Source organism: Bombus flavifrons, chromosome 10, assembly GCF_040668555.2.
Source record: "Bombus flavifrons isolate JBK064 chromosome 10, iyBomFlav1_principal, whole genome shotgun sequence".
Classification (NCBI taxonomy): Eukaryota; Metazoa; Arthropoda; class Insecta; order Hymenoptera; family Apidae; genus Bombus; species Bombus flavifrons.
This window is the reverse complement of record NC_138451.1, coordinates 8,895,110-8,911,846: the sequence shown is the minus strand read 5'-3', so window position 1 is coordinate 8,911,846 and position 16,737 is coordinate 8,895,110. Positions and strand designations below refer to the sequence as shown.

The window sequence follows — 16,737 nt, the reverse complement described above, 5'->3', positions numbered from 1 at the left end:
TTCATATATTACATTTTCAGTTTGTGATCCTCTTTTTTAAATATAGTAATATAATATGTAGTATGAGATTTAAGGTATATAATTAATATATACAATTAATATTATATATATAACTATATTTTTAACGATTTAACGTTGTTCAAATAAACTAATTTTTTAATATATTTAACTTAAAGATAATATAACTTTTTTATGTTTGTCAAAAGCAGTATTTCATGTACTTCATAAAATTCATCGTTCTAGGTGAGAACAAAAAAATTATACTGTTCTGGTGCAATGAATTTCTGATTTATACATGATGCAATATCAACGATCTATGCATTGGGTAATAAATAATACAGAAGAGCATTACAATGCCCTGTGATTATATTTCACATCAAGAACTATGGTTAAATTAGTTATTAATAAATATATTTTGAGACATAATTAGAAATGAAAATTAAATATATCTTATACAACTTATTTGCATTTATTCCTTTGTTAAATCTTTAACTTTGTAAATTTTGTATATTCGAATTTACTGGCTTCCAATAAGCTTTATAATTATAATTATATTATAATTGTAATATAGCTTTTTTTATAATTCAGGTTACGCGTAAGTGATGTCTTAATAATTATTTTATTTATGTAGAATATTATTTACACATTATATTAGTGACCTAAAAAATGCATGTTATTCAGTAATAGTACGCATTTATGATATCATTCGAAGTTGAACAGTATATAAAATACTCTTCTTCGCAATTCATCCTGTGAACAATAACGTTTTATCATAGTCCGTATCATTTCAATGTTTGGTTTAAATTCGAGTCATGGCGAAAATTAACAATTCATAAATATAATTTATAAACGAAACATTCTAAACACGTATATTATTAATTATACAAAGTATAATAGCGCTATCTTGTAATGTCTTGCTTAAGTGTTTTAAGCTTGATTTAAACTCGAAAAAAATTAATGTTTTGTTAACATTTCCGATCTATTTGTATAATACAAATATTATTTTAACATGGCGTAACAAAAATATATGAAAATTGTTGTAGACATCACAGGTCTCGAGTATCATTCTAACGTTACAATGTGGGAAGAGAAATATTCGAAAAGATACAATATTTAGAATATGTTTAGTGTATTCATATATGCATGTCTAATGTGTTAAGATTTTCCTTCTTTTTTATTCGAATAGATAAATGCATAAAATCCCTTATGTCTTCCTTAAGATCTTCATAAGCACAAAGTGAAATGATTCAGGGATAAACTCATCCAATAATAGTCAAAGTAACACTTCAAATACAGATGGTTTCATTATCTTAAAATAGTGTATAGCAATTTTTGATATTCGCGTACAAATTGGTACAAAATGCTCCAGAATGCTCCAGAATGCTCCAGAATTCTCCAGAATGCTCCAGATATTATTATACAGATCTTTGTTGTAGGAACATCAATTTCGAAGATATATACGTGAACCAGAGATCACGAATATATTCTATTCATTCTATAAAAGATTTTGAAGTTTGAATTAAAATAATGTCTTACAAGATCAGCTTCCCACCGTTCGAAGCTCGAATCTGTGCGACCTGTTCAGGAGTCAGAATCAGCTTGCTTCCGTTCGGCAATGCTAAGGCATAATGGCTTCCAGTTTCGTTTACAACTACTACCAACTGTGTATTGGTATTTTGAACAGGTGGTGTGGGTTTGACTGGTGTTATAGAGATCCCTCCTTGATTCATGCGTTGTATTATCTGTGGAGGAATCACACCTTTCGTTGGTACCTCCGTGACGTTTGACGTGAGTGTTGATTTTTGCTTAGTCTGCGCGATGTTTCTCCTAGATGTATTCTTTGCTTTTTCTGCTTCAGTCTCAGGACCGGTCTTCTCGGTAATTATCATCTCAATTTCATCATCGCTGTCGCTGAGAACGATCAAAGAAGTAGTCTTCTGACCGGTGTTTTCCAAAGATGTGGTTGGTTTCTTCGGTTTCTGCATCCTAACAGGGGTGCGTTGCTGTTGAACGTTTTTCATGACCCTGGAATTATTGAGTCGCGGTGTATTTCCTCTTATGGACATACTACTTCTTATAACAGCTCCATTAGGATGTGGATAGCTCTGTCTTGGCACTGAATACCTGTTTTGCAAAGGTCTAGTTACTGAAGTAGTATTAGGTTGAACTGAAAACGGAGGATTTTGGGGCATTTCTTGCGAAAGAATTTGTTGACCGGTAGTTATATATCCAGTTGGGGGTTGAGTAGCCGTTACCATGTAAGGTACATAACCAGGATGGTTGACAAATTGTTGTGGAGCTATCATTTGTGGTCCTTGAGGTTGGAATGGCTGGGAAGGTACGAAATTGGTTTGTGAATTTTGGATAATGTAATTTTGCCCCCCTTGTACGTAATAACCTTGTTGAATCGGTGGTATAATACTTGAGACCATTGGGCCAGATTGCACGATTGCACTTTGTGGAACGACAGTTGCAGAATTTGATTGCATCACATAATAATTCATCGGATTCGGTTCAGTTTTGAGCATCACATAATTAGAATTAACCGTGTAACAGCTATCGAACTGATTCGGTGTAGAATCATAGATCGGGCCTTCGTCTTTGATGTCCAACTCCGAATGCACGCTTGCGATATTTTCTACTTTGCAACTTATTTCTGTAGAAGGCACTGTTTCTTTAGATTTACTTTCAACTACAGCCTCTTGTTTGTCTGCTGTATTGTTGTTGTTAGGGGATTCTGAGTTGATCGGTTTCTTTGGTTTGCATATTTGGATTTCTCTGATTCTAGGAAGTTCCCTTTCACTGTTGAGTTTGGTGGAAGAGGTTACTTTTGATTCTGCCGCGTCTTGGAGAGCATTAATTTTGATGCTTTGTAACTTGTGTTGGAAAGACTTTAATCTTCTATTGGCAGCTATAAATTATAATTTGCATTGATTATTCCTTATGATAATACATAATATGTAATATATAATTTGCATTATTATAATTTGCATTGATTATTCCTTATGATAATATATAATATATAATAATGCTCTATAATACTTTTAAAAAATTGGTAAAGTTACTGAAGTGTTGATTATAATAATTTCACGTTGTTATACTAACATGGACGTTTATTTTTCCTTTTGCGAGAGCTTGGTAAAATCCAATCTTGGTCTGAGTCCTCCTCCTCGTTTGTCCGATCGTCAGAGTATCTGACTTTCGGAGTAAGGTATGAAGTGGATGGACCTGTCTGTGTGCTGGGAGCCGCGTACACGGCCTCAACGTCGGTCCATTCTTCCAGCTCGTTCTCTTCGATCTCATCGTCTGAATAAAGTTGTTCTGTATATGAGGAAATGCCCCGAGCTCGTAACACTCTTCGCGTTTGTTGTTCTAGTTTCATAATAAAATGAAATTTTTTATTAATATTAATGATTTTGTTAAAATTAAAACATTTTATTGTCATTTCACTGCCTCTTATTTATACCTTCTTCGCTTGAATCTTCTTTTGTCTCTTCTTCAATTCCTGCGTTCTTGTGACTGTTGCCTTCATCTCTTTCAGATTGTTCTCTTTGCGTTTCGTTTTGTAAACTTTCATCTTGAGATTTTGTGCATTCTTGTTTGATGTTTTTATTGTGTTCTGCGTGACTAACGGATACCTCTTCGATTTTGTTGGAGACGTTTTGAGAGCCAGCTGAGGATATGGTAGGCTGCGGTAACGTTTGTAACGTTGCGTCTCCGGAAGTTGACAATTGACAGCCCTGCGATCCAAGAACCCACCAATTAGAGCCAAGACCCTCCCCAGATGAGTCCTGATCCTCCGCACTGCTACAACATACAGCAACTTGTTTGTCATACATACTCAATAATGAAAGCAACGTTACTGAAAGAAGGTGGATGAGTTCCACTTTACAGATCATATATAGATTGTAGCAAGTTTAAGAGGTTTCAGGCAGGATGAACTTTTGATCTGGGAGTATTAAGTGCAAAAATTGTGCAAACAAATTATCAGATATACATGTTTTGTTCTATCTTTCAAAATTATTATTGTTACTCCCAGATGAAATTCGATGAGATCTGATAGTGTGGATGATATTGTATGCTTTAATATAAATGAAATATATATACCCTTCCTTAAAATTAGTCCATTCCTTTTGGAGCTTCCCTCTAGCTCTTTTCATCGACTCTCGCAAAGCCGGTTCCATTTCCTCTAAAGAAGATAGCAACTCTGTCATCCTTTTTACCAATTTTACTTCACATGGAGATATAAGTTCGGTCTGAGGAAATATATAAATTAAAAAAAAGGCTAAAAGAAAATTTTAAATAAAACAAAGACATTACGTACTTCACCGTCAGTATCAGTACTTAGACTACCATTTTTTGGTGAAAAGGTAGAAATAAGGTCTCTTAGTGAATTAACACTGTCAGCCACAAGTTGAAATTTTGAGACACTAAGCTCCGAAAGCATCGTATTAAAATCCTCCGTTTCCTGTTTCCATTCTTCTGTTTTCAGGCGATTTAATTTCCTAAGATTGTATTTAATCTCACTATTCTCGTCAAAAGAAAAATCATCCTCCATCGCTTCTTTTTGTAACATACTTCTCAATTCGCTCAAAGAAAGATCTTTATCATCAGAAGATGTTGTATCATTTTTAATTATTTGGTTTGATTGCTCGTTATTCGATTTCTGTTCTTTAGCGAGCCTTCCATTTCGTCTGAGAATCCTATTTTCCACTTTGTCCTCAGATAAGCTAGCATCATTTTGTTGCTTTCGAACGTGAGTTCTCGTTTCATTTAATTTTTCATCGTCGGATTTTGACGTGATAGATGTTTGATGTGTTTCTCTAACACCATGCATGTTGTCCGGATTTTTATCGTTCAATTTCAAATTTTCTGCACTGATAATTTCATTCAGTTTTTCATCATCTGTTTTTGAGGTACTAGACAAATTATCAATAGTTCTATCGACAGAATCACCTTTGTTTATATGTACATCCATCGCATCTAAATATGATTGCTTCGTTGGATTTATCTTCAATTTATCTTGTGAAACTTGTGTCAAAGATATGTCGTTATTTTCTGTGGCCTTTTCCTCGACAGTTTCGCATTTTAAACCGCTCAAAATCCCATTGATTATTTCTATATTACACTTAATGTTATTACTACTGTCAGAAAATCCTTTAAACATTTTTTGAGATGACTTCTTACCAGGAATATCTCGAACAGAATTATTTGTATCGTAACCACTCGACTTTGTACTTTTACATGTTTTATCGGACATAGTGCTTACTTCTGAACATTTCGACAAACTTTCCGACCTTTCGACGTTGATAGTATTTAAGTTAATATTATTATTATTACTACTGCTATTATTGTTATTACTACAGGTGCTTGTACTACTAAAATTCGTGTCCTCGTTTGTCAATGAGCCTATTGCACTGTCGCTACTGCACTTGCAATCGTTCAGATGTTTATCATCACTTTTATTTGGTTTTCTCCTTGCTTTTGGTGGTAATCCATTACTCCATCGTGATTTTCTTTTTCTATGTTTCGTTTTCCTTTTCATTAAATCTTTTGAAACCAATGCTTTGTTCTCTAACTGCGTCTTTATTTTCGGCTTAATCGGCTGAAATAGAAATAATATTAGTAAGAACATAAATGATACAATGAAGAAAGAAAGTGAACTAAAAATTGTCAGTGATTGGATACCTTTACTGTTGATAAAATGTTGTTATCAAGACAATGTCTGTAAACTCTCAGATCACTTTTAAGAAACTGTGGAAAGTATATGTATCTTGCCCCATAACGATCGGTGCCTAGAACGGTTTCAAATTGGTTTTCCAATGGTTGCTTGGCTATTTCCTCTTGCACAGTTTTTCTAGTGTGCTAAAAATTATATTTTGTAGCAACAACTAAAGAATTTATTAATTAAATTAAATGAATTTCTAAACTTCTAATCCTTAAAGTTTGATTTTTATCATGGGACGCTTCTTTTAATTTTTTTCTTTTTGTTGTATTTTTTCATACCATGACTGTATCACAGACTGTTTTCAGAAGCCAAACTTTCTGTCTGAAGGTCAACTCCTCAAAATCCTTGCCATTTAACAGGGGAGCATCGGGGAAAACGTTCCAGAACTCAGGTTCCACACCAATGGTTTCTAGAACCTAAAAATCTTTTATCACATTTTTAATCACTGTAATACAAAATGTCCATGTATAAAATTAATTTATTTAAACAGACAATGATAGTTGTACACGCGATGCAATGCTTTGTAATAAGTGACGACATTAAAGCAACATTATCATTATCAAGCACAAAGACTACAAACTCTCACCTTTACCGCATTCTGATGTTTAGCTTCGTAAATTTTGAACCAGCTCTTCATCTTGTATGCAAGAATGTTTGTCCAGAATTCGTACGGCATCGGTGGTATTTTTCTCAACTTTGCTTTGGACATGGGGGAACTAAAACCAAAAGTATTATTAATTTCAGGAAAGTGTTGATAAGATTAGAAAAATATTTGGAATATTTAATATTTCATTTGCTTTATTTAATTCATTTTTATATAGAACAATATTGGAAGGAAATCTAAGATGTTTGAATTCTTCTTTTGCGATTCTAAATTCTACTTTACCTTAACAACGACGTCATGATATTTGCCAATTGTCTGGAAGCTCTTGGTATCAAAAGCATTCGTTCCATCTCATACATGGACAAATGAGGTATGTTCAGAGCTTCTTTTGTCAGATGAAGAAAATGGAATATTTGTGGAATCTGTAAACAATTAAACGTTACAAAAGAGGATTTATGAATGGAATAAGTAACAGAAATATGTACCTCCCACATGAATTCCAACTCATTTCTTATTTCTTCTGTAAGAATGTTCTCTCGTTCCCAATCGATCATCGACTGCTCCTCCTCCTCCAATTTCCGTTTCCTATTTTTCTTCGTCATTTCTGTAACTTAAATGAAGAAAAAAACATGCTCGAATCTAACTTTTCGAAATACAATTAACTAACTCAACAAATCTATTTCCCTCTGTAATTAAAATTATTTTCAAATATTCCAATCATTAAGAAAAGAAAAACTCGTAAACCTTCCAATCATACGGCAAAAAATAATTAAGATTTTTGTGCTAATTGCAAAGCGACCTAGTTCTTACTTTTACCTAGGAATTATATAATATTACTTATTCAAACCTGCTAGTGTGTTTAATGTGATATTATTGCAAATGTACCATTAATTAGATAGAATCGTACGTAATTTAAAAAACTGCCGCCGTTTCGCAATCACTGTCATCTCTTGCAACGTTTTTTAACACAAAGCAAACAACGATGACCTACTATCGACCAACGAGTGTCAATGTAAATAATTTCACACACAAGTGCAAGCTCACCCCCCTCAACGTTAAAGTTACATATCCTTTAGATTAGGTCTGTTTCATACGTTTCATAAAAATTTCATGCTGCTCGTTTTCGCGTTTGAATGTCGAAGGTAATATTTGCACGATAACGCGAATAAATGTTGCTTAATCGCGTACTACGCTAGTTCTGCAAACATTTGCACTTCGCAATCAACAACAGAACCTTCCACCGTGTAGATAATTGTTGTATACACCTTTCAACTATGCAGCTGAGTGATTACTATAAGATACGATTATCGTAATTATATGTATGCAAGACAAGATGAAAAAATTGTCTCTGAATATGGATATATTATTCGTTTACATTGCATCCATGTAAATGCACGAAAAACCACTTGACAGATATTAAAATTTCATTAAATAATTCAGTCGCAGGCTATTCTATTTTAATCCTATTTTACACTAAGATATATTACAGAATATTTGTGATTTTTAGTAGACATTCATGGAATTTAAATAGAAATTGTTATTACTAGCAGTTGATATGCAATTCTTAATAGATCTCTACAAGATGCGCGGTAATTATTAATAAAGAATAAAATACATCTCGTAGTACGTACACACAATAATTTCTTTTTATCGCTTCTTTCACTATTATATCTGAAAACCATAAGTTATACAAATATGTGATCATGTGTATAGTTGTTTAATATTGATCAGACGACGTTCTTTCTACAATTATACTTTGGTCTCAACAGTTGGTGAAAGGAACACCGACACGACTTCCCTTTCCTATCTCATTGAAAAATCGCGCCCCATCAAGATCATCTTCGCTGCTCAGTATTCGTATAACGTGTGAGTACGTTCTTCGAATGGCCTTGTGTCTCGTTTCCACCATTGTGTAAGTCTCGTCTCAAGAAACGTCTAGAATATGGCGTTCAGTATGGAATAGAGTCTAGCTTTTTATGTTTGACAAAAATAAATGGAGTTGGATTAAATAAATCCTACTGTTACTTTAACAAATAATTATTCTGGTATTATATGTTTTATGTTAAATGTTATAGTTAACAATTTTATATTGGTTCATTACTTTAAATGAGAAGTAAAGTAAACTTCAAATGAAAGTTTCAGAAGAAAGAAAGATAATTCATCATGTACAAGCTTTCCTTCATTAGTGAACACAATTTTGATTGTAGAGGCTTAAAACTATGGTTCTTTAAATATCAAAGACATTCTAACGTTCTCCTACATTCAAGAATTCTAAATTAATTCATTAATTTTTAACCAAAATATGTTTCTCAAGTAAAAGATTCTTCGCTAGAATGTTTTAAAATACTACGATTGTGTTTTTACATTTTGTAAACTCCAAATGGAAATCATAGTAGCTAATGAGTTTATCAATTTATCCAGTTTACGATTGCATTCATATTGCGCAAATTCAAACAAATATTGTAAAAACTATTTATATACAACAACAACAACAACAACAACAACAACAACAACAACAACAACAACAACAACAACAACAACAACAACAACAACAACAACAACAACAACAACAACAACAACAAGAATAACAATAACAATAACAATAACAACAACAACGATAATAATAATATACATTTAATATATATAAAAGAAGAAAAAGAAAAGGAAAAAGTACGCGTAATATTGAAAAAGGAAACGCATAGAAGCGGCACTTCCGCGAATCAAATTTTCCATCATTTTTCAACCGAACTATACGAAATAGATCTCCTTTGAAGTACGATAAAACAGTCATTTAAAATTATCTGTGTCATCGCGTTGGCATACACTAAAGACAACAGACAACCATTGGCACGTGAGGATCCTGTCCAAGCGAGTTAAAAGGATGTCCATGTCGGTGCCCACCCCCAGTCGGTTGACAGACATCCTTCATCGATAGTTGGAAGGACCGGTGAAAATACACTGTATACCATCCTTCGCCAAGCTAACACACTTTTCAGTCGGTCTAATTGCGCGAAAAAACATCACTCGACAAGACGTAAAGCTCTCCATAGCGAAATTATTCTTTTAGCATATCTCTAGTTAGAGATTACGCTTTTAGTATTCTATTTTTGGCGATTATAGGCGCCTATTACATCATTCTGTAGATATTATAACCATTTTTTGGCAAATCTAGGAAAGTGGAAATTTCATTTTTGTCGTTCACATAAATAGTTAAATTCTCAATTAATTTTTCCTGTGATAAATAATATATATATATATATAGAGAGAGAGATTTTTGTACTTTATCGATATTTCTTTAGAGGATGCTGTTCAGAGAGTGAAATGTGAAGGATTACGGAGTTTTTATGAAATAAAGAACAGGGTAAGTCATTGTGGCTTGTTTTTTTTAAAGGGATCGATACGACTGCTTATATAGAATGATTTTTTGTAAATTAATACAGTAGTAATATAGAAACAATGGTCATTTTGTACGGAATTTCATTTTGAAAGAAACTTGTTTTAAACGTACGAAGTACTACATCTTTTCATAAAAAATTCTGCGTTTTTATCGGTTGGCATTCTTTACGACGTCTGAAGTTTCAACAGTTGACATCTTTTCGTAAAGAAAAATTTTACTCGGCTATTATAACTCCTCTTGCAAAGAATTATTTTATGAACGATACATTATTCCTGTTTAAATTAAAAATACGACTTTTATATAAGAATTTTTGATAAAAAGATGTTTTGTTAAAAATGACTTTGCACTCTTTATTGCAAACACGTTAGGATCTGCTTGCTATGATATTGAAATACAGTAATACCCTGCTGTACCTTTTTTAAAAACAATTTCAAATCATCGTAGAAGATGTCAAAAATAGTATTAATGGAAGAAATCAGACTAAAGCTTGAGGAAATGATACCTATAGTCAAAAGTCGATTATAAAATCGTTGAGAATGTGAATTTTTTGTGATAATGATGCAGTATGGATAGCAATCGGGCAATTCAAGATATCAATGCAATGCCGGTAAAGCTGTACTATCGGGATTATTCGAAACAAGAGGACGAGAATAAGGCAGAACCGATCGAAACCGTTTACAGGACCACTGACAGGGCCACGCTGAAATATTTGAAGAATCACGATCCTAATATACCTTATTCCATCAACACTGTACATCTACAGGACCCGTACAAACATCCTCTTAGATTAGAAGGATACGCCACTGCAGACATTTTCAAAGTTCGACCAGCCTCGTTCAAGGTAATAGAATTAAAAGCTCCATGCATTTGGAACTAAACTTTAATTACTATGTAGTTACATGTATAATCGAACTTCTTGCTAAGAGATTCGTTCCATGCATTTAAACGTCAACTCCTATTATTTGTGAACAAAAGATAAAATTAGTTAGAAGTTTGTTCAAATCTTACGTTTTTCGTTGTTGTAATCGTTGTTTGTAATTCTAATCGAAGAGTGTTTGTAGAAAACACTACAAGTACCAAAATTGAAAAATTTGATCCCTTATTGGAAAAGGTTCTACATGTAGTAGTATATTGTTTTCTATTTGGGATGAAAATTTTTACAAATTTTTTTTTCATGCGAATTAATCTTTTCACAAGATTATGTATCGATCGAAGGATACGACGTTAAGGTCTAGGCACAGCAAGAACGTGCACGCCAAGAAAGAAAGTCCTCTGATGCATTATGACAATGACGACGACAAGAGCATAAGGTAATAATAGATCGCGACGTGATAATATACCAGAGATGGAAATAAATATTCAAATATGTTTGTGAATTTAGTAAAAGTGAAAATCAACGATGCATAAGGATTACGAACATTATGAAGCAATATTGTACAAATAGTACTCTTCATGGCTTACGTTATATCGGAGATTCGAATTTGTCAATTGTCGAGAGGTAATTCTGTGCAGTTTGAATTAATATTATTATTTCATTTAATACACGAACAAATTTTTGGGCTCGGAATAATAAATGTTATTTGAGAAAATTTTACATTTTCTTTTGACTTTGACTTGACTTGACTTTTAATGTTAATACAATTCTACGACATCTTAATTTTTGTCTTAAATGAAAATTTGTTCATAAACATTTATCTGTATTGACTTTTGAACATAATGTTTAATATAATTTTGTATTATTTTTTGTAAATACTTATCTTCGAATATTAAGAAGATACAAAAGCACCTATTACACTATAACAACTAAAAATCTAATACCTCCTTCACAGAATCTTCTGGGTAATTTCCTTTACACTAGCGGTCCTAACAGCCGCTTATTATATTTGGTTCCTATATCGAAAGTGGGTTTCGACACCCATTATCATTGCTCTCAGTCCAGAATCGGTGTCCTTGGACCAGTTTCCGTTCCCCTCAGTTACCCTTTGTAACATGAACAACGTAAAAAAAAGCGAGGCAGCTCGTATAAACGCTGGGTGAGTTCTCAAGCAAGTGATAAAAAGATCTACCAAAAAATTTCTTTTAATAACAAAATATTAAAGGAATTGCATATTTTATTAAAATAGCTAAATAATATATTTTATTTAATACTGTTTATGTCTTAATTAAGAGTTAAGCAATTCAATCTTCACTTTATATTTTGTTAAAATATCATCGAAAGCTAAATTAAACATTTATTACAACGAACCATTCAACAACAGGAACGATATACGAAAGAAGCTGTTATTGGAGGATATGTGTCGTCTTGAAAGTATGTCGCCTCGCAGTTTCAACGAGAGCACGATAACTTGGGATAACGTCCTGCGTTTTATGATCAACGTATGTAACACACAATGGAATTTCACATACGGTTTATGAGACTATCATGATAACAATGTTAGATCTTATTCATACATCTCTGTAGTCTACTTGTCTTATGATGTCTCAAGATAAAGAGTACTTTCAATCTCATTTTACGAATTATACATATATTATTACCTTATTTTTCGCGCAATTAAAGATGCGAATAAAAAGTTCTACAGGAACACAGGAATGATTATAATTCGAAGTACTAAAAATAATCTGTAAATGTCGACTGTAGTAAAAGCACTGAAATATTCATTTAAATATTTATAAGTAAGTCTGTACATCATTAATTATTCTTCAATAGGTGTCGCAATCTTGCACAGACATGCTGCATTTGTGCAAATGGCACGGGAATGTTACTGATTGCGAGAAGATATTTAATCCCACCATGACAGATGAAGGGATGTGTTGCAATTTTAATTCTGTCGACAGAAAGTACCTGTTTTATAATCCGTAAGTAAATTCCAGAAATAACAATTTACATTCGAAATCAAAATTTTTCTTTGTTTTTGATAGTTTCATTTTTAGATTTTCAAACATCCAATGTTTGACCAAGTCTTTCGTGATCTTCAATAATTTCTACATTCCTGAAAATTCTTCTATTATATTAATTTAATATTAATTTGATGATGTTCGAAATAGTCTTCCATATTCGATAAATTGAATTTTGCTTGCAGACGAGATTGGTCCGACATCAACATGACGTTTCCATTCAACAGCATCGATTGGAATCCCGAAACCGGATACGATGAAAACGTACCTCCAGATTCCATTCCATGGAGACCGTACGGTGCTGGACAATATTATGGTCTGACTCTGGTTCTTGATGTAGACGTCGATGAATATTACTGTTCGTCCACTGCTAGTGTTGGTTTCAAGGTACTTTATCTCAGATCATGAAATTGATCTGGATAGTATTACAAACTACTACTATACATTAATCGTTCATCTAACAATTATTACAATCTAAAATCATACCATAATTAATGTAAAGTTAGAAATATTTTCTGTTTCTTAAAATGTGAGCAGGATTAAAATATAAATAACATTGCAAATGAAAGGATATACGACATTTAGCGATAGAATAGGAATATATTTTCACAGATGCTGCTGCATAACCCGGTGGAGACACCAAAGATCGCCGAATTTGCGTTCACTGTGACTCCGGGTGAGGAGACTAGAGTGATCATAGCGCCCCGGATATTGTCCGCCAGCAAGTCGATAATCTCTGTTCCCCTAAAGAAGAGGAAGTGCTTCTTCACCTCGGAGAGAAAGCTACGTTACTACAGAACCTACACGCAGAAGAACTGCATCCTCGAATGCGAGGCGAATTTCACGCAGAAAATCTGTCATTGCGTCCAGTATTACATGCCCAGTAATTTTTGAGATGAATTTCTTTTAGTAATTTTTAAATGATCTTTTAAGTATGGTCTTTTGGTAAAATTGAATTGAATAATTATGTTTATTTTATTGTGAAGTAACATGAATACCTTTTATGTATGAGTACATATGTCCTCTCTCCAATATCAAAAGCTAAAACATAAAAGTTAATTCTAAATTAGATTCACCATTTGTTTCCAGAATCCTCTAACACGTTAATCTGTGAGAAGAAAGACGATACATGTGCGATGAAAGCTCGCAGAGCAATGGAAGTTAAACTTTACGACGATGATATTGGGATAGCCTTAAACGTCTCTGAAACGTAAGCTTCTCTCAGCAGAAGATTCCGACAAAACAAGAATTAAAATCATATCTTTTACAGGCCCAGTTGCAACTGCTACCCCGGATGCTTCGAGATCGGTTACAACGTGGAAATCTCACAGAGCAAACTGGTGTCCTCTTTCATTGTTCCTGACAGTTACGTGAAGAAAAGCAAGGAATACTTCTCGTAATTTTATTTGTTCCTTTAACTTAAGAACATTATTATTTAATATTTATTTATAATACACATTAATATAGTAAACAGTAATAATTTTTTATACTAATGATTAGTCATAATAATTGGAACGATTTTTCTTTATTAGTACCAACATGGCGGTGGTCCACCTGTTCTTCGTCGATTCTCAATTCACTAAGTATATGAAGAACGAGTTGTTTGGTTTCACAGAATTTCTATGTAAGTAGATCTTAATCTTTGTTACGTAATATATGATTCATATTAACGAAATTTTTTAATTAAAATGGCGACCAAAATGTTGACTTGGGTCTAGACGATAAATGGCTTTCCAGTGCTATCTATTGCCGTATGTTTCTATCTAATCCTTCCTTGATTCATGTAGATCCCTTGGGTTCAGCTCTAATATCGATCTGATTCATTTTTTATGATAGTAGTAATTTAACAGTATATAAACATACTTATCAAAGAAGATAAATCAAATCGTCAACACATTTTTTTACATTACAAACGTATAGTGTATTTTCCTATAAAAACAACAAAGGAGCATAAATTTGCTGATACCTTTGGTCACAAATTTTTGGCTTTTAACTGTTCTCTCCTTGTTTGTTCCATCTTTGTTCTGTCTTTTACGACAATATGTGACAGGGCTTGGGATGGCTTTATGAGAACAATTTTTTGCATAATATATAGTATTTTACTTTCATTAGGGTTTAAACACATGGTGACACTAAAATATAATGTAATAAAGCGTTACCAATCGGAGGTTTTAATTGAGTAATATGAATTAGTTAAAAAATCAAACACGAAAGATAATAAAAATGAAATAATATAAAGATTTAATACTTGTAAATTTTATCAACTAAAATTATCGTAAATATTAATTACAATTGAAACAAATTTTTAATTTACAACTCCATTAAACATTTAAAAATTGCGTTTGAACAACAGTGGTACACATATATAAGACGCTCTTCAGTTGTTTAGAACCCTAATGAAATCATATGGTACCGTAAGATTAGCGAAACACTGGAATTGTTAAAATTTGAACAAAAGCATATGATTCACAATTATAAAAAGTTTTGCAAAGTTCAAGGATCTCAATTACATAATTGTTTGCACACAGCTAATACTGGTGGCTTGTTGGGTCTCTTCATGGGCTTTAGTTTCCTCTCTTTGGTGGAAATCATGTATTTCGCGACATTGCGGTTCTGGTGCCGCATATACAAAAAGAGGCATGTTTCTCGCGATAATACTCTTCACGTGCAACCATTTGACTCTAATACTAACCTTGTTTATCCCTTTGTACAATGATCTATCTATTCTTACTTTTTTCAAGAAACTTACTCATTCTTGACAAAAGTTTTATTGTCGTTAATCGTTAGTATATAAATTGCATGTAAATAGATGTTTGATCCACAAAAATGTGCGATATTATGTAATTTATGAGTTTTTCAATGTACTGTGAAGAAATATATTTGAGAATATAATGTGCTTCTCAACTAGTGTACTCAATTCCTTTTGTTATTCATTATTCAACTTTTCTATTGTTCCATACTTAGGATGCATTGATAACTAACCGTAGATATACTGACAATAAGTGTTCCATCCAAATGGTAGTACCAATATGTTTAAAATACATTTTTTAATTCTTTGATTTTTAATAAATTACATTAAATAGTTTGCAGAATGGACTAGATAGAATATAAAATCTCTTATCTTTCTCTAATACAAATTTACAAATTTACAGTTATATATTAATTTTAAAATTATATGTCAAAGTGGTATCAGTTTCGGTAATTATAATTTCTAGTTTTATGTTATTGAAATAAAGTAAATAATCATTACTCTTACTATGTTTAAAACAGGTAATTGTATTTTGTATATAGTATTTAATTGAATTGTATATATTAAATCTTTACTTTACTATTATTCAATTAAAGAATAATTTCATATATATCTTTGCATATTCACGATATTAAACTATGTATATGCCGCATACGGTAACTACCATACTGTGTTAGAAACAATTACAACCTGTCATTGCAACATAACAACAAGAACACATAATAAACTAAAATTATCAGATTTTTATTTATTTATGATAATATAAAATTATCATTTTTCTAAATAAGCTACTATCGCTTTAACAAAACATAGCAATGTTATTTCGAAAGACATGCACCTTGTCAAATAAATGACTTACCTTTTGGCGTGGAATTCTCAATGAAACCTTAACCGTAGTCGGGTAACATCCTCAGGACATGTCAACGTGATGACGAAATACTATAGTAACTGAAAAATCGCCACACTACACAATCTCAGACATTCAGTCACTAAACACAATTCGATATTCTCTACGACGCCATGTTTATTGGACTACAGTACGGATGTAACTAAATCCACTCGTCGTGCGATGACGAGGACTAGAGTCACGTCGTTCTAGAATCACGAACTGTCTCTGCGCAAGTGCACCGCGATACGCGCGAATTTTCAAACTTGAATTTCACTATCTTTCAAATTTTTCATTTATTTTTATTGAATCATCGATTTTACTGAAGTTAATTATTAGTGAACATAGACATTTATTATAAAATCTATCGAAATTCGATATTAAAAATATATATGTATGAAATTGTAATTTGAAAAATATGTGAATATTTTGTAAAAGTTGACGAATAAAAATAAGGTTTTCAGTATCAAAAATATAT

The 16,737-nt window shown here is 32.4% G+C and overlaps 2 protein-coding genes and 1 long non-coding RNA gene across 6 annotated transcripts; 1 reads left to right on the top strand and 2 right to left on the bottom strand.

Annotated features, from left to right (window-relative positions):
• Positions 1 to 1,382: 1,382 nt before the first annotated feature.
• LOC138184554 (uncharacterized bromodomain-containing protein 10) lies at positions 1,383 to 16,529 on the bottom strand. 4 transcript variants are annotated; one of them, XM_069122638.1, is made up of 12 exons: positions 12,893 to 13,025; positions 6,818 to 6,942; positions 6,615 to 6,754; positions 6,315 to 6,444; positions 6,007 to 6,144; positions 5,689 to 5,865; positions 5,188 to 5,605; positions 4,325 to 5,118; positions 4,108 to 4,256; positions 3,467 to 3,807; positions 3,106 to 3,372; positions 1,383 to 2,911 (listed from the first exon to the last, which is right to left on the bottom strand). In XM_069122638.1, exons 1-12 carry the CDS (start codon positions 12,903 to 12,905, stop codon positions 1,533 to 1,535), a joined length of 4,071 nt encoding a protein of 1,356 aa, XP_068978739.1. In that variant the 5' UTR covers positions 12,906 to 13,025; the 3' UTR covers positions 1,383 to 1,532. The 4 variants fall into 4 exon arrangements, with proteins under 4 accessions (XP_068978739.1, XP_068978738.1, XP_068978736.1 ...); XM_069122637.1 differs by lacking the exon at positions 12,893 to 13,025 and adding an exon at positions 16,233 to 16,529 and having other exon boundaries at positions 4,325 to 5,605; XM_069122635.1 differs by having other exon boundaries at positions 4,325 to 5,605.
• On the bottom strand, positions 6,957 to 11,679 carry LOC138184558 (uncharacterized). The gene is made up of 3 exons (XR_011174340.1): positions 11,548 to 11,679; positions 10,464 to 10,684; positions 6,957 to 10,001 (listed from the first exon to the last, which is right to left on the bottom strand). It is a non-coding gene; the product is annotated as an uncharacterized LOC138184558 (long non-coding RNA).
• On the top strand, positions 10,295 to 15,449 carry LOC138184556 (pickpocket protein 28). The gene is made up of 12 exons (XM_069122639.1): positions 10,295 to 10,570; positions 10,927 to 11,039; positions 11,111 to 11,227; positions 11,559 to 11,762; positions 11,988 to 12,105; positions 12,437 to 12,585; positions 12,810 to 13,011; positions 13,237 to 13,507; positions 13,714 to 13,834; positions 13,895 to 14,020; positions 14,157 to 14,248; positions 15,153 to 15,449. Exons 1-12 carry the CDS (start codon positions 10,295 to 10,297, stop codon positions 15,338 to 15,340), a joined length of 1,977 nt encoding a protein of 658 aa, XP_068978740.1. The 3' UTR covers positions 15,341 to 15,449.
• Positions 16,530 to 16,737: the final 208 nt, after the last annotated feature.